This window comes from Festucalex cinctus, chromosome 1 (genome assembly GCF_051991245.1).
Source record: "Festucalex cinctus isolate MCC-2025b chromosome 1, RoL_Fcin_1.0, whole genome shotgun sequence".
NCBI classification, from domain to species: Eukaryota; Metazoa; Chordata; class Actinopteri; order Syngnathiformes; family Syngnathidae; genus Festucalex; species Festucalex cinctus.
The window spans coordinates 16,306,139-16,329,488 of record NC_135411.1 but is presented as its reverse complement, the minus strand read 5'-3'; the positions used below and the strand labels follow the sequence as shown (position 1 = coordinate 16,329,488).

The 23,350-nt window shown below is 38.1% G+C and overlaps 1 protein-coding gene across 3 annotated transcripts in view; it reads right to left on the bottom strand.

Moving 5' to 3' along the window:
* The window catches only part of agap3 (ArfGAP with GTPase domain, ankyrin repeat and PH domain 3), a 208,439-nt gene that overhangs the window by 87,094 nt on the left and 97,995 nt on the right, over nucleotides 1-23,350 (bottom strand). For all 3 annotated transcript variants that reach the window (XM_077519531.1, XM_077519539.1, XM_077519550.1), the window contains exons 2-8: nucleotides 22,587-22,645; nucleotides 18,291-18,378; nucleotides 9,562-9,647; nucleotides 6,882-7,023; nucleotides 6,668-6,802; nucleotides 3,238-3,365; nucleotides 1,095-1,250 (exon numbers count right to left, since the gene is read on the bottom strand). In XM_077519531.1, the coding sequence (XP_077375657.1) occupies nucleotides 1,095-1,250; nucleotides 3,238-3,365; nucleotides 6,668-6,802; nucleotides 6,882-7,023; nucleotides 9,562-9,647; nucleotides 18,291-18,378; nucleotides 22,587-22,645 (794 nt within the window). The remainder of the gene's footprint in view (nucleotides 1-1,094; nucleotides 1,251-3,237; nucleotides 3,366-6,667; nucleotides 6,803-6,881; nucleotides 7,024-9,561; nucleotides 9,648-18,290; nucleotides 18,379-22,586; nucleotides 22,646-23,350) is intronic.

Below are 23,350 nucleotides of genomic sequence, written 5' to 3'. Positions count from 1 at the left end.
CGGGCAGTAGGCAGGGTACACCTTGAACTGGTTGCCAGCCAATCACAGTGTTCTTCAATTTCGATACTGCAAATTATAGGGTGGTATGCTGAGAAACATTTCTTGGGAGGAGCAATATGGCGGTCTCGCAACCTCAAAAGTCTTGGCCTAACGTCTATCCAGCCATATATTCAGATCGGTGTACAACCCACACTACGTCACTGCCCATTGGGTAAATTACTGGAAGCCCAAGGTCATTTTTAAAGGTAAAATAGGTTAAATAAATAAATAAATAAATAAATAAAGCATTTGTACAGCCGATGACCCAAGTGTCAAGCCAGTGTACCCCTAAGAGTACAATAATGCATTTTTTTTCTGAGAGTGTGAAACTTGTCTCAAATCCAAGAATAAAAAATGAGAGCATTATTTTAAAAGGTTGGCTCGAATCTCTGAGACAAATTTGCGGCTCGGTGAGATGAGGAGAAGGAGAGATGAGCGCAGGCAGAAGGGGAAGAAGACAATTATAAAAAAAGACACGCTAAGGAAAGTTTAGAGTGGTTAGTGCACACCACAGGCTGCCGGTTAAAGCGACAGGACACGGACTGGGTGGGGGGGTTGAGAGAAGACGAGGGTTTGGGATGGGCAGGTTTTCTCTTGTTTTGTTTTTTTTAGATCAGATTCGACAGGGGCAAGTAGGGAGGGGGGTTATTATCAGAGCTTATGATGTAAAAAGAGAAGGATCCAGTCAGTCAGAACGAGAGGGTGTGGGGGGTGAAAGATTTGGATTGGACAGCGCAGGGGGGCCTTCGTCGTCACAGGTTCCGTGAGAAACCTAATCCACTCACTACATCCAATTAGAGGAAAAAAAAAAAGGACAAGAAAAATTTCCACAGTGTTAATCTTTGTTGTTTGCTTTTTGAAGGGCTCTAATATAACTTGTGTTTTTTTGTTTTTTTTCAGTGCCCACTGTGCTGTACGAGCCTGCATAGGAGACAAGAAAGGCAGCTCGGGCACTTTTTGTCTTTATATGACTCCCCCCTCTGGTGGACAAAATGCGCCGCGCCCCCTTAGTAATGCGCGCGGGTGTTACTTTGCATCAGCTGTCGCATACTTACTGTGAAAATGTTGGAGCGGCGCTTGGACTGCTTGCGGATGGGCGTGGGCGTGTTGGAGGCGGCGATGGTCTCGATGCGCATCTCCCGCTGGCTTATGCTGGGGGTGGAGGGGACGGAGGAAGAGTAGTCGCTGAACGCGCAGCCGCCGTTGGCCGCCTGGCGGGGGAAGAGGAGGAGGAAGAGGAGAAAGGAGGAAGGTAAAGAGGACACCATCGGATGAAAAGGAGGAGAGGAAGTGAGAACAACAGGTCAATTTGAGTTTAGAAGCGGTTACATAAGGAAACGATGCAGACGCTTTCCATTTACACAGTGTGGAAAGTAGGGGCGTGACAGCCAATTGATTGATTATTTGTGAGGACTTGATTGTTGATTGTAACGATGGGAAAATACAGTTGAGTGTACTACTTAGGTTTGACCAGCAGAGGGTACTGTTGATTCAGTATCTACTAATTTGCAAAGAAAGGAAAATACTTCACATTCCCCGTTATTCAAATGGGTTAGGGGAGTGACAACAAATAGCAAAATCTGTCCAAAATGTCCGAAAATTGTCATCTCACAACATTACTCTTAACAATGAATAACTAACATATTATTTGATATTGATAACTTGCCTGGAAGTACAGGGGCGCAAGCATGCTTTTGCAAACCCATTAAAATAACAATTACTACTTTCCAATTGACCGATACTTTTATACAGAGGTGTCCAAACTACGGCACGGGGGCCATTTGTGGCCCGCCGTCCATTTTTCAGTGGCCCGCGACATATGCTAAAAATGGCATTTGACTCAGTTCAAATGAAATAAACAAAACAAAAATGTTTGGAGATGGTCAAAATAAGAAGGGAGGGTATCGAAAAACAGGTGCCATGAAAGGTTATTTTAGTTAACTAAAACTAATAAAAAAAACTAAAACTAAAATTAAAAAACAATATTGTTACCGAAATAAAAAAAAAACTAAAATGCTTTTTAAAAAATGAAAACGAACCGAACCTACATTTTATGTTTACAAAACTAACTAAAACTATAATTATAGCACACATGTCCTTCGTTTTAGTCTTTGGTAATTAATTAGCCTTTGGGGATGATTTTAAATGTGACTTTTGGTAGATTTATTTCAATATAAACCGGAATAATGACATTTGTCACACAGAAGTGACGTCATCTAGTTTTTTAAATATTGTGCGCAAGTAATACACATAAAAAAAAAAAAAAACTAATACTAAAACTAACAAATTAAACTAAAACTAAGCAATTTTTAAAGAACTAAACTAATAAAAACTAATAGAACCACCTTGAAAACTAATAAAAACTAACTCAAATGAAAAAATCCAAAACTATAATAACCATACTGCCATATTACAAATAAATTGGTTTATATACTGTCGCATTTTTCTAAATATGCAAACGCACAAATAAATTATTTGTACAATTTTGAGGACTAAACACAATTTCTCTTCATAACATTATGTGGCCCTTGCGTCCTTGTGATTTTCTGGATGTGGCCCTCAAATGAAAAAAATTTGGACACCCCTGGTACCTTCTTGTGACATCACAGCAAAAGTACAAAAATATGGATGAATTTTTCAGCAAATTTTTTTTAGGCTACAGTACTCATAACCGCACGACAAATAGTCGTGATTAGCTGATAATCGGACCAAATTTGAGTTCTCCGACCCCTCCAATGCCAATCAATGAACACAAGGTCTGACTGTCAAAACGTCTCTGAGAATTATCCTAAGTCAGGGGTGGCGAGATCCGGTCCTTGAGGGCCGCATTCCTGCTGGTTTTGGATGTTTCCCTTCTTCAACACAGCTGATTCATGATCAGCTCATCAGCAAGCTCTGCAGAATCCTGATAACGAGCCTGTTAATTGGAATCAGCTGCACTTCGAGTAGGGAAATCTATAAAACCTGCAGGACTCCGGCCCTCGAGGACCGCAGTTTGCCACCCCTGTCCTAAGTGATTACAGTGTGTTAAGAGATTTTTCCTCATGGATCTGCTCGGAAAAAACAGTTGGGGCAACAATCGTAAATGTTAAACCTATGCAATATTCATGATTAGAAATCCTTACGTGAAACAAATGGAGAGTTTGACATATAATGCAGAATTGCAAAAAGACCCACAAACTGCCCTTGTGGTCCTACCTGATTAATGTGAACTGAAGGGATGGTTGCGGCAGGGACTGACGAGTGGCTGGGCGAGTTGGGCAGAGACTTGCAAGGGCCGATGGAGAGCTGCTGCTTTTTCCTCATGGCCACCACCTTCTGGGCCACTGCAGGAAAACAAGCATATTAGTGTCACACAATGTTTGTATTTGCTTATTTCCTATGACTCAGGATTTTTCCGATCAGGGACCAGAAATTAGAAATTATATGAATACAAAGTTACCAATATTTTTTGCCCTTTTTTCAAACTACAATCATTAAACATTCATACATTAGTAAATATTAAATTATGAATATATTTCAGCGTTGTTGTAAAACACTATTATCCATCCATCCATCCATCCATCCATTTTCTTGACCGCTTATTCCTCACAAGGGTCGCGGGGGGTGCTGGAGCCTATCTCAGCTGGCTTTGGGCAGTAGGTGGGGTACACCCTGGACTGGTTGCCAGCAATCGCAGTAAAACACTATTATGTTTATTGGATAATACTGTGTTTTTATTATTTTTCAATGGCTGGAGTGTGCCACCTCTGCCTCGCAAACAGGAAATGGGCGTGTGCAACGATTGCTCCATGATCTGTTTCTTGTTCTACGGAGCCCCTCTGGTGTCATGGTCTGAATTTTTATTTATTTTTTGCTAATCTGTACCCACAGTTTACTAAACTGTAAACTGTAGTAAACCGTGGGTATGGTTTACTAAACTGTGGGTACAGATTAGTAAACTGTGGGTACAGATTGCTAAACTGTGGGTACAGATTAGCAAAAAAAATAAAAATTCAGAACCTGACACCAGAGGGGCTCCGTATTGTTCGGCACATTAAAGTTAAAAAAAAATAATAAAAAATAATAATAAAATAAAATAAAAAATACAAAAATAAATAAATATAAAAAAAAAAAAAAAATAAGCACTACTGTTGATATCGCGCCTCCATAATTGCGCAACACTGCAACTGCATTTAAAATGCGTTCTTGTCGAGCTCAATCAACACAGCTGGAGCGCGGTGCAAATTAGGTGGAGGTGGCCGCCTCTGAATTTTGTACACAGGAAAAACCCTGTATGTCATGTGAACATGAAGAGCTAAAATATTGGGTAACGAGGTACTAAAAATATGAGAAATTTACCCAATGTTGACAAAAATAATAAAGATCAACAGTAATATCGCAACAATTCTAAAATCAATCTAAATTTTTTTAAAGGACTTAAAAAAAAAACAAGTCTATTTTTGTTTTTTTATATGTTATTCCATTGTATTTGTTTATTTTGGGTGGCATGGCTCCATGGTAGAGTGGTTGTCTCCCAACCGTGAGGTTGTAGGTTTCGATCCTCAGCCCTTGTGACCATGTCGAAGTGTCCTTGAGCAAGACACTGAACCCCAATTTGCTCCCAATGGACCTGGCAGTGTCCTGCATGGCAACAGCTGACCACTGGTGCATGAATGTGTGTATGAATGGGTGAATGTGATGCATTGGAAAGCATGTCAGTCCATTTACCATATTTCATATTCAATCTATTCCCAATTACATACTGCAAATGCAATTTTTTTATTAATTGGGAAAGCAGATGACTGAAAAAAAAAAAAAAAGAATAGTCACAACCAATTACGTACGTTGTCATTTGATGCGACGCTGAAAGTGTGACCAACGTTTGAGCGGCCCCGTGCAACTCCTCGTTTAATTAACGCGGCAAATGGCAAATTAGCGTCGGGAAGACGCGAAGCGGCGCTGACAGCTGGGACAGGTAAGAGCTGGGACGACGTCGCCTGACAGCAGAAACGCCTTCATCTCGTTTTAATCGGCACCAATTGGGCTTTGGGACGCAATTAAGGAGCTGGACCAGCAAATGCAAAGTCAGCGTTTTGTTTGATATTGTGGCCAGCTTTCAAATATGCTATAGGGAGAATAAAGGATGACTTCGTTATAGATTTAAGGGGAACTTTACATACTTGATGCTTTGTTAATAGAAAGTATACTGGACAAATCTATGCACTGATGGCCGGCTAAACTGTGAAGTGAAAGTAGACGGCGGGTAAATGAGTGTAGAATTTCCAAGCTACGGTAGCGGACCATTGGCCCTGGGTGAGGATGCTCACTGCCAGAGACCTCTGCTACTACCTGTGTGTAGGTGACATGAGCACATTACAGCCACATACGTCCAGCCCAGAGAAGCTTTACTGAAAAACTTAAAAATCATTGATTCTGAATTTTGCTATTCATTGTGTTTTTTTGAGTGGCAAAATATCAATTTTCATTTGCAAACTGGGATGCGAAACTCGAGAGTCAAAAACATTCTTACATGTTAACAATCAGGGCCCAGTTGTTCAAAACTCAGTTATATCTTTAACCATTGGTTACGTAGATTTAACTGACCGTTAACTTTAACGGCAGTGTTATCTTGTTGTTCAAAACTGGGTTAACTTAACTTAACCAGCTGTTAACAGTTAACACACCTAAGGACCGCCGAGTATCCAGGGCTTGACTTTGACATTCCTGATTATTCTGATGAAGTTAATCACATGTTACAAAATACTCACAGTAAAAAATAAATGATGATGATTTAAAAATAATGTCACAAAAATTCCTATATTACTTTTCTTCGTCAGCAGAAAACTTCCGGCTTCTTTTTTCTTTCAGTGAGTGCTCGGGGTCATTTGGATAGTATTCCATTGCTTTTGCCGACCCGGAAGTAAACAAAAAGAGGAATTGTGGGATATATCGGTGCTAACCAGTGACATAAACGGCACGGTTAACTTTGACGGTGCCATTAACAAACGGCGTAACTAACCATGTTTTGAACAACACATATTTAACGGCCGGCTAGTTAAGTATTTAACCGGCGGTTAGGGGTTAATTAAACAGTGGTTAAAATAACCGAGAATTGAACAACTGGGCGCAGTACGCTAACGCAAGATACCCCGAGTATGAAAAGATTTTAGACAGATAGATAAGTACTTTAAATTGTGCCATGAAGTCAGGGACTATTTCTGATGAGATTGGCGATGCTGCTAATAGGCTAAAAGTTGGCATGCTAACTCATAACAAGTAGGAACCCGGGTACAAAACGTGCTAATTTCGATTTTAAAAAGGATTTTACATTGTGTCATGTAGTCAGATACTATTTGTTGTGAGAATTGATAATGAGCTAGCATGCTAGTAGTTGGTATGCGAACATAAGTGGCAACTGAAGACCAAAACAAAACTTGAAGGCAAATGTAATATCTTTATATAATATTTCTGAGAATTGATTAAAATGTTAAAGTTTATATGCTAGCATATAACATGACATCATGGAGAGTATAAAAAGACGTCAGGCCGAGCGCTAAGTATTTACATCATGCCATGTATTTTTGCAAAGAGACTTGATAAATACAAACATGATGCTACCAAATTGTATGCTAACATGTCCTCTCACCATCCTGGAAGACCCTCTCCACATTGAGGCCGTAGGTGGAGCAGGTCTCGTAGTACGTGCAGCGCTTCAGGTCATTGGACAGCTTTCTGGCCCGCGAGTCATCGATGACTCTGGGGTTGGCAGCGCTGATGGCATCTAAGGACAGAATTAGTGTTTCAAGAAAAGCCCCGAATGAAGACTGAATGGCCATCATGAGCAAGTCCGACGTAAACACCTTGTGTCCCCACGAGGACCATGGGCACCTCGGCTGCGTTCCTGTAGCTGGACAGGCGCAGGAAGTAGTTGTAGACCGTCTGGAAACTGATCTCGTCCTCCAGGCTGAAGACGAAGACCACCGCGTCCACCCAGGCGGCAAACTGAGGGAACAGAAAAAGATGATGGATGTTAAGTTGAAGAATAATCACATTTCCCTTTTTTTTCCCCTTGCCCCGAAACAGTTTATTTAGTTAGCTACAGCTATTATTTTGATTACATTAGTACATTATTGCTTTTACAATAGGTGGTCGAGTGGTTAGCACGTCTGCCTCCCAGTACTGAGGACTCGGGTTCGAGTCTAGGCTCCGACCTTCCTGGGTGGAGTTTACATGTTCTCCCCGTGCCTGTGTGGGTCTTCTCCGGGTACTCCGGTCTCCTCCCACATTCCAAAGACATACATGGCAGGTTAATTGGGCGCTCCGAATTGTCCCTAGGTGTGCTTGTGCGCGTGGATGGTTGTTCGTCTCTGTGTGCTCTGCGATTGGCTGGCGACCAGTTCATGGTGTCCCCCGCCAACTGCCCAGAGCCAGCTGAGATAGGCGCCAGCACCCCTCATGACCCTTGTGAAGAGTGAGCGGTTCAGAAAATGGATGAGTTTTACAATACAGACCGATGAACAGGATTTGCAAAGGTTGACACTAAATCAATAAATATCAATAAAAATGAACATACTGCAAAATAAAGGAATACAACTATATTAAATAAAAATTGCTTTTTATGCATGGAAATGGCAATATAGAAAAAAATCACAATTTACACAATTATAAAAATATCACAATGCCAACATGTATATTATGTAGGTGAAATATTCTGAACACTAAATTGATAATAATAATAATAATAATAATAATAATAATAAAATTAACAAATTAGATTTATTTATATTTCTGTGTATACAAAAATATTTACATCATATAAAATTTAAACTGAATAAAAAAATATGAATATTTCAGTATATTAAGAATCATATAGAAAAAATAAATAAATACATTTTATCAAGTACCAACATAATAAATACCAATATAATACAAAATCTAACAGTACATATTTGCATACTTGGATACAGTTTTTAGTATGGTAACAGAAAAATAGAAAATATCGTGCAATATTCATATTCATGTAGAGTTTATCCGTTTGTTTATTGTGAGTGCAGTTTGCAATCATGTATATTTTCCCATTGGTCAATTAATAAATTATCACTTATTCCCATAATTGTGCAAGTAAACCCAACCCATCTTGAAAAAATATAGCTCTCACCACTCATCACCACATGATGGCAGTGTGTCACCATTTGTGACCTAAATGAATTTGGACATCACCAACAGGAGGTGGAAAGAGTGAAAACGCTGTGGCCAACCCTTGTCGGTAGTAGAATCCACACTAGTACGCATTGTTATTGTCTTACAATGAAATCTTTTTCATCTTTGTGTCGAGTCACGCACAACTTGTGTTATCTTTGAGTTGTTACAAAACAGCAAAAACTTCGAGTGGAGGCAAACAATGCCTCAACGCATGTGCCATTGATTTTCAGTGCGGCCACAGAGGGATGAAACACTACCAAAAGCCAAAAGGTAAGCAGAGCTGCATTGGGTTTTGTCAGATGCAGAGATGAGCAGTCCTTGATTGCTTGCAGAAGTTAATGAAACAAATGGATAAAAGAGGGACAATATAAGGTTGTTATATTTATTTTAAATATAAAAACAGCTTTTTTTTAAGACAAGTCTACATTGTTAAAGAATTAATGAATGAATATTAAAGTTTAGTATCAAGAGAATAAAGCATTTCAGAGGGAAAAAAATAGTTTAGACAAGTTAAAACTATTCACAGCAGACAATTGACTCACAGTGTTGTAACTCCACATAAATATTTTTTCTGGAAACTTCCTGTCCTCGTTATCACCTCACCAGAAGTAATAAATCATACATGGAATAAAATTACATTTTACCACCCACTAGTGTAATAAAGTAGGTCACACCACCTTAAACTGAAAAGGTTGCTGAAACTGAAATGTATTATTTTATTCTTGTGTTGGTCTCTGTAAAAATAAAATAAATAAATAAATAAGAAAAAGTAGTGGAGACGAATGGGAATACCCATTAAACTATTTTCTATAGCGCTTGTCCTCGGGTGATGGTCGCGGGTGAGCCGGAGCTTATCCCAGCTGACTTTGGGTAGGCGGGGAGCAGCCTGGACTGAACGCCAACTAATCGCAGGGCACATATAGTCAAACCATTCCTACTCATATTCCCACTGATGGAACATTTTACAGTTTTCGGTGACCCTAAGAGTAAGTAGAAACGATGAATTTGCCGGCTGCTCCGTCTCAGCATGAGGTTGGATGATTGCACAAGTGATTTCAAAAAGAAGACGAGGGAGCATATCATATCAAAGCTTGTTATCTTATCATTCCTCAGTCAAGCTTCCTCCGTTATTCTTTGTATTCCTCAGGCTTATGAAAACGATTAGCTGCCTTCTCTTAGGTGTTTGACTGCAAGTTGCTCGTTGATCCGCTGTGACCTTTAAATGCATGTGAGTGGAAAGGGGAGAAAGCAGCAAAAAGAGCAGCAGGGAGGTAATGGCGTGTGGGCTAATACTCTCTTTCTAGTTGACTGCTGCTGATGTTTTTTTTTTGTACTCACCTGTAACTCTGGAGGCCCTCCTTCGTCTCTGATCAAGAGGAGGTAACTCTGCCCGTCCACCACGATCTCCTTCTTGAACCGACCACCTGACAAAAAATGACATGTATTATTGCTTTTAATCAAGTATTGTCATTGAGATTTTATTGCTGTTAATGATCTCTTGAGATTTAAATAAAGTTTTGGAGAAAAATGAAAAACAAATATAAATGAAAATATGAAGTTCCAAATAACAGTCAGCAAAAAGACAGCAAAAACAATGCCAGGAAAAGCTTACTGGAGCATATGAGATGTCGAATGCTACATTAGCTAGCTAGCTAGCGACCAACTTTTGGTAAACAAAACACTTGTTTGTATTTGTATCTGCCTGACTAGTGTTTCGCATTTGAGTCTGCTAGTGCTATTTGGCAAAAAGTAATTAGCTAGCTAGCTGGCTAGCTAGACCAACTTTTGGTAAACAAAACACTTTGATGCGTATCTCCCTGACCGGTGTTGCGTATATGAGTTTGCTCGTGCTATTTGACATGAAGTAGCAATGAGTCAAGATTGTAGAATGCTATCTTAGCTAGGTAGCTATTGACCAACTTGTGGTGAGCAAAACACTTATTTGTAGTTGCCATGACTGGTGTTGTGAACTTTGAGTCTGGTAGCGCTATTTCTCAGTGAGTGAAGATTGTAGAATGCTACATTGGCTGGCTAGCTAGCAGCTAACTAGTTAGCTATCGACCAACTTTTCCAGAGCTGGGCACATCTGTTAATCGTCACTTTCCATGATGTGAAGCCTTTGGAAAATACACAGACTGAGCACCAAATGAAGCACATTTAAATTCATCATCCGGGGTGAGATGACGGTCCTTCTCCTTCTTTGTATTTTTGTGAGGCCTCATGTCAGTCAGCATTCGCCGAATATGCGAAAGCAAGTGGCGAAAGGTCGTCATTGTCATCGACGGGAATTGACGATTAACGGAAGTGCCCAACTCTGAACAAAACATTTTCATTTGGATGCGCCATGACCGGTGTTGCGCAATTGAGTCTGCTAGTGCTATTTGACAAGAAGTAGCAATGAGTGAAGATTGTTGATTGCTACGTTAGCTTCTCGCTTCAGCCACTGACTGGTTATCTGCCATATATTTGTCACTTGTCATCAACAGATAGCTCAGATAGCTTTAACATGTTGCATTAATAGTGGTTGGTTTCATTTTCTACTGTGTGACAGTTCATCTTAAAGACCGTGATGTTGCTGGGGGCTTGTCTGTGCCACTCAGGTATCACTACAGAGCCAGATGAGCGTACGCATCGGGGGGAACTGGCGGCATTGCGGTGACTTTGTCGCCCGAGCGCCTACCGCAGCAGCTGTGCATTAGACACGCTAAATTGCAATTCTTCGCCTACGTAATTGGCTCCTGAGAGACCCCCGGCCGGCTTCCTGTCAAGGCACCGTTGTGACGCTCACGAGGAGCTTCCCTTCGACTTGTCGCCCAAACTTTTTATGAGGTCACGCTGTGTTGTTGTGTTGCATTATCAGGTACACCACAACACAGGCCGACACACAACAGTAAAAACAAGTCACCGTTTGCTACTTTGCACCCCTCTGTCTAGTCCAAGAATTTTCTATTATCAACTCCAGGCAGTAGGAAGCGTCACCTTCATGATCTTTTCATCTCCAGGGGATTAATTTGTTGGTTTGTAAGCCTTTCGATTCTCGTTGGATGCAAGACATTCCTCCGAGGTTATTCTCATTACCTTTTGCTGAGAATTGTCTGTGCGTGTTTGTGTTTTTCAGAGAAGTGAAAACACATTAGACAACCGAGAGACTGGTTTCGAAAGTGTTCGTATTCTCAAAAACAGTATAGTAACTAAGACAACCAAAATATTAGGAACAGCAATCAGTAAGTAGACATGAGAAAAAGGGAGTAAAGGAAGGAAGGCAGATCAGCCTTCAGTCTCAACGAGTGCACAATTCTTTCCTACATGTTCGTCATCATATTACATCTCATATAAGATGCATATTATTCCCAGCTGCAGATAAGGGAGTCAACACTCAAAAGTCAATCCCGTCTCGCACATTGTGATCGCTTGGAGATTAAAACATGGACGGGGGGAAAAAAAAAAAGAAGAAAAACTCATGCCTGGCTTATGAATATATCCCGAGCGCCATTTGACAAAATTGAATAATACAGTCAGTTGCGATTAGGACATGAATAAAAAAAAGGGAGAGCGAACGTGTCCCTGCAGAAAAAATTATTATATATATTTTTTACAACTATGTAATTTTCTAGCTGCACGCAGGCTTCTTGGTGATAAAGAAGATGATATTGTAGATGATAAAGAATGGGAGCGCTTTGTCAGGGTAAAAATGCTCTCCAAGTCCATTTTTGTCATGGAACTTCCACTATATCACACGAGACCTCAGTTCAGTGAGCATTTAAAGGAATACAAGACTTATGAAAAACTAACCAGCTATTCTGTGAAATGCTTCATTTCAACTCTTCCCTAAAAAAATTGGCGATTGATGTCGAGCGATTATGATTTTATAGTACTTTTATGAATATTTTTGCATCATGTACAGTATCGGCCAATTTGGACAGCCACATCACCATCGTGATGCACGCTTTAGTCCACATAAGGAGAGGAAACCCCCCCCACTCCCACACAGAATGACATGAAACCGGACGTGGCACATTAATTGGGATAGAAGATGGTCTTTTTGGTGCCCATTACATCAGCAAACTCCCATTGAAATGAACGAAGGTGGCTTTCATTTACCCACGGGATACGTCATCGCGATCACGTGGCCAGGATAATGGCGTTCACTTCAGTATGTTCTTATTTTGATACTTAATCGGTTTAATTAAAAGAAAATTCAGGGAATAAGATGCCACAGATATTTGCACTAGGGGTGTTAAAAAAAAATCGATTCGGCAATATATCGCGATACTACAGCACGCAATTCTCGAATCGATTCAATAGGCAGCCGAATTGATTTTTTAACATTCATTTTTGATGAAAAAATATTCAACAAAACGTCTAACTTTAACACCTTAAGCATGGAAGAATGTTATATTAATGGAACATTAAGCCTTAATATTTTATTTCAATGCTGTTCTAACATGAAAAAGGTTACAACCTGTTTGTTAAATACAGTGGCTCACAAATCTTACAGTGTACATGTACAAGTTTACTGAATGGTATTTTCTAAATTGAGTAAAAAAAAAAAATCGTAACAATCGACTTGTAAATTCATATCGGGATTAATCGATATCGAATCGAATCGTGATACGGATTGAATCGACAGGTACTAGGCAATTCACACCCCTAATGTGCACTTTTATTCTTTATACACAATGCCTAATCCAATATTGGAAAATGAGTTATAAATCTTGTATCGCTTTAAGGGGGCATATGAAAAAATTTTTTTAAAGTGACAGTGTGTATTATTTAGTGTCAGCTAGTGGTGAATTTAATATGCAACAATTCTGAAGCACGCACTCTATGACGCCTCAGAAAGACCACATTTCGCAAGCCTACCACCAATTACTACTTTAAGTGTGAATTTTTTTACATTGATGTATGCATTTGTGTGGATCTATTTTGTTTCTTACTTGGCGAACTATTGTGACTGAGTTGTACTGGCGGAAGTATACCTGCGGTGATGAGGCAAAAGATAAAACGGATTGAGTGAGTTATATTGTAGTCACTCTATGGAGCGAGGCTACTCAATAAAAATTTGCTGTGGAGCTATAATTCCCTCTTGTGTGCTGTTCTTTCTCCATGACCTTAGCTTGAAAGTTGAAACTATATCACTCACACACACAAAAAAAAGAGTGTTACACAGATGGCAGAAGCTAGCAAAGGATAGAGAGAGCAAAGCAGTGGCGGGAGTTCCAAGGACTCAGGGTGTGGAAGGTAAGCGGCGGTCGATCATTGGGTTCAATATTAGCTGCAAGCACCACCAGAGGCGAACTAAGTTTGCCAAGTTCTTCTCCTTCGGGCATCCGAAGCAGAAAGATGGCGGTGAAAAAACATGTCAGTCTACCGAAGGCGAGGCACAACATATGTGATGTAATTAGTTAGGGCTGTGCAATTAATCGAAATTCAATTACAATTTCAATTATTACACTCCACAATTACAAAATCAACATAATCGTTAAAAAGATTTTTAATACTAATTTTTGAGCAGTTAAAATGTATACATTTTGACCTCTTTTTTTTTTTTCTTTTAAAAGAATTTAATATTTTGTTTCACCCAAAAGGAGCTTGCATAATTATAGTGTTTCAAAAGAGTTTTATTTGTCTTAATATTTTTATTTTTTTTCAGGTTAAACATTTTCTTGTTTTGTCCCAAAAACATAAATGATTGTCCAACTGCACAGTGGTCCAAAAGTAACTTACATAATTATAGTGTTTTTATTGTTTTAATTGGTCTTAATATTTTTAAATGTTGTAAGCATTTTCCTGTTTTGTACCAAAAATAAATAATCGTTTGAATAATCATGATTTCAATTATTGCCAAAATATGTGATTATTATTTTTTCCATAATCAAACAGCCATATAATTAGTGATTTATAGACCAACAATTATATATTTAAAAAAAGAAAATGTACATTAATGTGATAGTCGAACGTTTTTTTTTGCATATTATTGAAATTAATAGTGGATTTTAAAGAGAGACTTGACTCATTGATCCATTTTCAGCAATAAAAAAGTTAATATTTTGTCTATAATTAATGTGGCAACTTCATTATTTTTCATGTACAATTCATACCTTTAAAAATATATATTTTCTATTTGCTGTCGACTGATGATGACATCACCTGTGCTGAGGAAGTAGGTAATGACCAATCATGGCTCAGTTTACTGACCAAACCCAGAAAACAGGTGAGCCATGATTGGTCGTTCCCCACTTCCTCAGCACAGGTGATGTCATCATCAGTCGACAGCAAGGAGAAAAAAAATACTTTTTAAAGGTATTCATTGTCTGCGATTGGCTGGCAACCAGTCCAGGGTGTACCTCATCTACTGCCCAAAACCAGCTGAGATAGGCTCCAGCACCCTCTGCGACCCTTGTGAGGAATAAGCGGTCAAGAAAATGGATGGAAGGGATGGAGGTATTCATTGTACGTGAAAAATAATGAAGGTATCAAATTGATTCTGGACAAAGTAACTTTTCACTGATGAAAATTGTTCAATGAGTCAAGTATCCCTTTAAAATGAATGGATTAGATCACCAGTAGATGGCACTAAAATATTACACACAATCCCTTTAATGGCTTGTATAATAGTAATAGTGTTGTTGTTTTTTTAATGTTTGACAGTGGTTAACTTATTGTGTGACACGCAGGAATGATGATGATGTTGACTGTATGTCTCTTGCCTCTGGGAAAATGTGTTTGACGAGCGCTTTGTGGCCTCAGAAGTTCCGCCGTGTTGGCTGGCTCTCATTCGATTGCATAAGCAAGTGTCCATTCTTTCAAAAGGTTGACTCAGTTCACCTCCTCTCGGCGAGTGAAGCCACTTGAGTCAGTCGCCCTGGCAGCCTCGTCGAGTCCACTTTAGCCTGCTTAGCAAGAGGCTGGACACTCTCAGCCCGCTGGATGAATGACGCTTGTGTAACGGCGAGCCATCCACGCAGCGGCAGTTATTATTATTATTATTTTTTTTTTTTAAACTGAAGCTTTTGACGATTCAGACAAAGCGTCGAGAAAGAGAGCGTCTGCCGCCTCTCGTAACAGGGATCAGAACAAGGCGCCGAATGAATGATTTATGGAGCGAGAGTCTGCAATGGAAGCATATATGCTGTCAGACTATGGATTTTGTTGCATAACCACCCAGAGGTGTCTTCAAGCTCCTTCTATGATGATGATGATGATGATGAGGATGATGATGAGTTACGTGAGCAGGTCAGGTCTCACTTTAAAAAAAAAAAAAAAAAAAAAAGTAGAGAGAGGGCGGCCGAGGTGGGCGGCACTCGCACAGTGGCTCAGACCTTGACATCCGACGGCGCTCCATCCGTTGTTGCCATGGCAACACACCCCGGCGATTGTTTCTTTTTTTTCCCCCCGCACGCTGTATATTAAAAAAACAGCCACCGCGGAGCTCTTTTATCGGGATGATTGGAAATGTGCACAACACGGCTGCTAATCGGGTACGTCGAGAGGTGTGCGGCAGGGATAAATGGCACCCGGCTGGGGTGGTTGCAGCAAAATGGCAGAAAATCCGGGACACAAGTGCACGCTGCAACTATTCCAGTTAATCTTTGAGGATGCCGAAGCGGGGCCAGAGGGCGCCGTTCTCATTACGATCCTTCTGATACGCTTCAGTTGTCATCTTTGCGTCTCCGCAATTGAAACTGAGGCGTCATTTTCAGGGATAAACGGCTCAGGAGAGCAACCTTTGCATTCAAAAGTTTGAGGGCAAATATTATAGAAAAATTTAAATTTTAAGCGTATATACAGTGGATAGCTGGTTCTCGTTTATCTCACTTTTTTTTTCTGAAAATGTGTCTGTGGGTTGCGATAAAGTATCTCATTTACATAATAACCCCCCCTGCACAGTTTCTCTGTCCATAACATGGTCACGCTGATCATTTCATGCGGTATGAAAGAAACACCATCATGCAGAAAGGTACAACTGAATGATAAAACAAAAAAAGTAAAAAACAAAAAGATATTTGTCTTAAATCGACATTTGAATGATATTTTCCTCAAATAAATTATGATAAACATATTCAATTATATCTATTTAATTAAAATGAAATTGAAAATAATGTAAAGTAATTTAATATAATAATAAATAATAATAATAATAATAATAATAATAATGATGATGTAACCTGTACACTCTAAAACAGTCCAAATTAAACCATTATTTGGGTAATAAATCAATCAATCAATCAATAAAAAGACTGATCTTGATCCACTTTCAAAAATGGGGTCATTTTGAAGTTTGAAGTTTGAAGTTTATTGAACATATGCACATATACACGTATAATTATATAAACACAAAGTTAAAAGTAAAAAAATAAAATAAAATAAAAGAAACATCCAATAAATATCTATGTATATGTTCAAGGGAGTAGGAAGAAGTTGAAAACTTATCCAGTCCTACCCCTTATTCTTCATATCCTATCACTAATTTATAATAAATTACATTTTTAATAAAAGAAAATATAATACTACTCGTATAAAAAAATAAATTAAAAATAAAAATACACTAGTAACACACATATATACAAATTTCATTACACTCATATTAATACATCAAAGAAAAATAAGTAAATGAATAAATCATTTCTACAATCTTCTTAACTCATATCTGATTTAAATAATAATATTGAACTTTACTTTTAAACATTCTTTTAAATTCAACAAGTGAATTACATCTTTTCAGTTCGGTTCCCAAGTTATTCCACAAATTAACTCCTTTAACGGAGACACACCTTTGCTTAATATTTGTTCTTGTTTTGGGTTTTTTGTATACACTTGTACCCCTTATCTCATAAGGACAGTTTCTAATTTCAAACAACTTTTGAGTACTGTGGCAGAGTAGATTATTGTATACTTTATACATTATTTGTGCTATTTTAAACTCAACCAAGTCATAAAATTTCATTGTATTTAATTTAATAAATAGTGGATGTGTTGATTCTGTATATTTTGATCTATTAATAATCCTTATGGCTCTTTTTTGCAATTTAAAAACAGTGTCGGTATTTGTTTTATATGTGTTTCCCCAAATTTCCACACAATAGGTCAAATATGGTAATAATAATGTATTATATAATGTATGTATTTTGTATCGAACAACCCACATAATTGGGTTGTTTTTTACTGGGTTAAAATAACCGAAGTATTGGATTGGTCCTTTTTTTCTTATTATTATTTTTCATAATAATAATAATAATAATAATAATAATAATAATAATAATAATAATAATAATAATAATAATAATAATGTAACTTGTACACTCTAAAAAAGTTGGCTCAAAATTAAACCATTATTTGGATAATCAATCATTCAATCAATCAATCAATAAAAAGACTGATCTTGATCCACTTTCAAAAATGGGGTCGTTTTGTATAGAACAACCGCCATAATAGGGTTGTTTTTTACTGGGTTAAAATAACCGAAGTAGTGGACTGGTCCTTTTTTGCTTCTTATTATTTTTCATAATAATAATAATAATAATAATAATAATAATAATAATAATAATAGATTAAATTAAATTATTTTAACATTATTTTCAATTTCATTTTGACCCAAATTATTAGTAGGGATGATTTTTTATTTATTTATTTATTTATTTGTTTTGTGCCCGAGTCCAAGTCACTTGATTTTGAGTATGTGCCGAGTCCTGATACAATACATCTGCAATACAATGTAATGGAAAAGGAAAAGAAGAAAAAATATATAATTTAAATTTAGTATCAACTTCACTATAAAGGTCTTTAATTTAATTCGTTTGCTTTTAAATATCTGTAAATCTGTTATTTCTAAATGTTTGGTTTGGTTTATGGAACATCGAACATACAATACAAATTATAAAATAAAAGTGAAGGAAATGTGTTTAAATGAAGTCACTACATGTTTTTTTAGTAATTACAAAAAAACACATGCTTTTCTTCTCCCAGCTTTGCGATTATATTCTGTGGTAAATGCATTTAGGTGTGCTTTTGGCTGCCTCGTGTATGTAATGTGCAATATAAATGAAGTTGCTGCAAGGATTTCTTACCTTCAGGAGACTCCTCCTGCACATATGTCCCCGTCAAGTAGCGGTGGACTAAGGCCGACTTCCCGCTGGACAGATTCCCCACAATTCCCTGCAAAAACAACAGAGAGTCAAGAGAAATGAGTGAGAGCCATTTACGGCTATTTAGTTACATTTCAAATCATGGCTGCTCGTCACACAGTGCAAATGAATCACATGCCGGGGACTTGCAATAACAATTAAAAAAAAAAAAAAAACTCATCAAATGGGACAGACAAATGGTGGAAAGATGAGGAAATGATCACGACAATTTAATATTTTCTCAGGGAGTTTACACAGGCAAATGGATGCCATACACACGCACACACACAAATCTAGATCTAGGCTGTGTAATTTAGTATACTTTGTCCCATTTTTATTCAGTTGGGTTCAAAAAGGTAACAAAATACAGATCATGATATTTAAAAACATTTGAATATAATGTAAATATGCAATATTAATTTTTCAAATAAATGCAATAGAGTAGCTTGTTTTTTTATTTTTACTTTTTAGGAAAGTGCAACAAATGCACTTCCATTAGCGTAACACACATTACCTACTATTAGTATATTACAATATGATCTGCCATAACTGTGATTAAATGCAAATGTATTGTAAAAGTTAAAATACAACTTAACTCATTCACTGCCAACCATTTTAGAAAATGTTAACATTTCCAATACTCACGTGATATTACATTCAATAATTATATATAAACCAAATCTACAAAATGACAGAATAGACATCCTACTTTTTGTCCCGTTCCGTTCTTTTATAATTGACAGTAGAAAAATGTAGGTTTGCCTAAATACAGCCATTTCTCCCATGGACTCTGAAACTGTGTTTATTCCATATAAAATGGGGCAATGATGTCATCTACCGGTGGTTGGGCATCAGTAAAGTTGTTTCCAAGTTTGATATTTACTGTGGAGCTTAATCAGATTCGCCCCCATTTAGCACCGCTCTAAAAAATACAATTGACAAGTATACTTGTCAAAGGCAGTGAATGAGTCTTAATTGTATTTAACAAATGTACTGCATTGGGGGGGGGGGGGGGGGGGGGGGGGTAGTTTGTGCCACTGTGACATTATACAGGAATGGAATTAAATTCAGTGATTCTCTCACATACAACTAGAGGGAGCCGTTAGAAGTTCACAAACAACAGAATCTAACTGGAACTCCTCAACTCAACAGCATCAAGTTGCCACAAGATGGTGCCAAAGTAAATTAAAGCTGCTCTCTGTAACAATTTGCCCAAAAATATCTTTACAGTAGCATTTTTACTTAACCATTTCCCGCCCTCTGTCTGTGGATGTGACGTCATATGCGCATTGTGTACGTTAAGACGGGTGTGTGCAGTTTCATTTTTCGTCAACCAGTGGCAGTAGCGATTCGAAATGTCATTTTCTGCATTCAGTAGCTTTCAATGTGAAGTCAACATTACTTGACAAGAATGCTATATGTGACCTCACTAGTCTAAAAATGGCATAAAGCCGTCTTTATCCATCTCAGGGGCGGCCATTTTGCCACTTGCTGTCGACTGAAGATGACATCACAGTTGCGCAGAACTCAGGCAACGACCAATCACACAGCTCACCTGTTGTCTGAAGCTGAGCCGTGATTGGTTGTTATCTGAGACCTGAGCAACTGTGATGTCATCTTCAGTCGACAGTCAGTGGCAAAATGGCCGCCTTCTGATACTGATAAAAGCTGCTGGATTTTGCTGCTTAACTCATATCCCACTAATGCAATATTAACCAGAATACCCTATTTAGACTAGTGAGGCCGTATAAAACATATTATTGTCCCAAAATATTTTTTGTGTTGACTTCCCCTTTAAGCAACACTTTTATTGCTTTGGACCGAATACAGAAAGAATAGGTGACTTCGTCAGTGGAGCGGTTCCAAAAACAAACCAGTGATGTGAATTCTCAAATGTTGAACCACAAAATGCTGTTTTTCACTTACATGAATTATATTTTTTTGTTATATTTGTTTGTATTATTTACTATCATTGCCACAAAGGAGTAGCTATAAAAATGCCACATTACATTATCATCTTATGTACCGTAAATGAAAGTCACAAGTTGTTGCGCCTTCTTTTAATTATATTTTCTCTTTATGTTTTGCGCATAATCGTTCAGCTCTTAATCATCAGCAGTGCAACTTAATTACAGCAACAAAAAAAATGCTGTAATTAATTGTATAAAACAACAGTCCACCACTTTTTTTTTTTTTTAACTGCTGCAAAATTAAAAGCAGCTGCAGCTTGCAGAGAGGATCATCAAAGTAAAATGTTGAGCTCAGCTCGGATCACAGTGGGATGTAAAGGAGAGTACATGTGTTTGTTTAGGCGGTCTTCCTGGGAGAAAAGTCACTTAGCATACATGTGATTGGTTACAGGCTTTGCTGTGTTTCCTCCTGCCGGTGAAGAGGGGTTTAAAAAAAAAAAAAAGTTTTCAGGGGGTGGGGTTGGCTACGACATACCTCATCGCCATCCTCCTCGTCCAAAGATCATACGTGGGCGCTAAAGTCAGGTATGGTTCTAATTATAAAGGACGCCTGACGGGCAATCGGCATCTGATTTTCCTCGCCACAAATTCAAGAGTTGGCGATATGAGTGTGTGAGTAAGTTAGCAAAACGTGTAGGCTGTGCGCTGTGAAAACAATGAGTCAACTCAGAAAGGCTACCACCACCGCCACGCCGCCTTCACGCAACAGAAACGCTGCCTCAGCACTATGTCTCAATTTGGAGATGCTCCGTTACAACATCCAATTTGTTTGGATTTGGAAGCAAGTTTGAAAAATGGCGACAAGCACGTCTGACCACGGAGCTGGAGGAGCTGACCAGAACCGTTTTTTTTGGGTTTTTTTTTAAACCAGCTCCAAGCTAGTTAAAGAGATATGACAGATTTAGCCATTTTCAGCAATAACATGTTAATATTTTGTCTAATTTTGTCCATTAATTCAATAACGTAATTATTTTTCATGTACAATTGAATTAATAACTTTAGAAATACATTTTTTACACTTGCTGTTGACTGAAAATGACATCACGTGTGCTTCGGGCTCAGGTAACCATAACCAATCATGGCTCAGTTTGAGAAAATCACATGACCAAACCCAGAAAACAAGCACTAATTGTACATTTATTATAGACAAAATATTAACTTTTTATTGCTGAAAATGACTAAATGAGTCAAGTGCTTCTTAAAAAAAATGGTTTGTCCACATCAATCGAACAAAAATAAAATTGCTCCTCCCTGCTTTCCCGTCTATATTCACGAAGTTGGGGGAATGCTAGGCGCTAAGCTAACTTGCGCCGCACCACATACATGCATGGCCGTTAGTCAATCAGAAGAACGCTTAGTACAGTATTGTGAACTCGCCAAGAATGGTCTTCCTACGAACGTACTGGAGAACATACTGTACTTCCTAAGAATGCTCGTTGTCATTGGAACTGCTGTGTACTTGTGACTTACGAACGCATACTGCGGCTTGCTAGCTGGCGCGGCTAAACGCTATCCTCTCTCGTCTAAGTGACAAATCTTCGCCTTGGCAGCGGCAAATCTATCTTGATCTTCGGGGTTCTTTGACAAAAGCACGTCACAGGCAAGTTATTAAGACACTTGGGGACTATTTTAAATTGTTAAAATAAAAGACAAAAAGGGCATAATGTCTCCAGGAGATTGAGCTTCAGAGGTTCTACTCTATTTAAGAGTTAAAAGCAAGGGAGACGAGGCTAAAGCTGAAAAAGACCCAAAGCGATTTATCTCTTGCTTAAAAAGAAATTGACACCGTTCGCCTGATGTCTTATCTGCATGAACTTTTACTTCATCCTTGAAAGTTGCGCACCAAATGATTGCTTTTCTTCTCAGAGGTTTAATTGCGTCTTTGCTGAACAAACCCCCGTGCGGACCCGGCCAATTAACACCAGCAGAAGTTGGAGCTGCCTTTTAAGTCATAGTGGCGCCAAGAACGGAAGCGTTCCATTTTCTATTCGTCGACTCGTGGACGATGGCTGTGCTTTTTGGCAGTCTGAAGGGTGGGATCGCACCCAGGATGCGGCGACACTCATCCAGCACCAAAACTGTCACTCATCCCATCACGTGTCTCCATGGAAACACATTCATTACAAAAAAGAAGAAAAAAAACTCAAGCTAATTGGCAGGTAAATGTCAAACCAATTCCTTTTAGTGTTCCCAAAGAAACAGGAATACATAAGCATGACGCTTACGAACTCCAGGGTCACACTGACAAGAATTCTGACTGGGGACTCACCACTTTCAGCTCTGGCACAGACCGGCTCAGCGTCCATTCCTGACTGTTGACAAAAGAGTCTGAAAGAAGGACAAAAAGAAAAGGAGTCCATATTAATAAATCACTCCTCATTATACACAATTGTCATTTATTACGGTGTTTGAAATAACATTTATGCATGTTTTAAGCCATTCAGGTGCACATGTTTTTTTTTTTTTCGGTTTCTCTGTATTAACGGCATTATTTTACATACAAAGTGAAATGAACTGAGCTTCCGCCCCCAAAATGAAGAATATGATTTTTGTTTAATATTGGGATTCGGGACTGTTTTCTTGTAAAGTTGTCATTATTGTCTACAAATTAGAAGCTCATTCATATAAGAATATTACATTATAATACTATAACATTTCCTGAAAAAAAAACAAAAAAAACAAAAACATTATTATTATCAAATCGCAACTAAATTCCACCCCAAAATATTTTTTTTATTTTACCATTTTTAATAATTATTTCAACTTTTCCCCCACTTAAAATTACTACTTTTCTGAATTGAACACCCATATTGACCTGTAGAACATATTCCTGCTAAGTCTCATTTCAAGATTTCATACTCCATAGTAAAATAATACTTCAGTATTGTCAAATAAAATACTTTTTCATGTGATTAAAAAAAAAATCACAAAAAAAAAAAAAAAATATATATATATATATATATATATATATATATATATATATATTTTCTCCCCCCAAAATGTTTTCCATCTGTCCATTTTGTATTCATAACA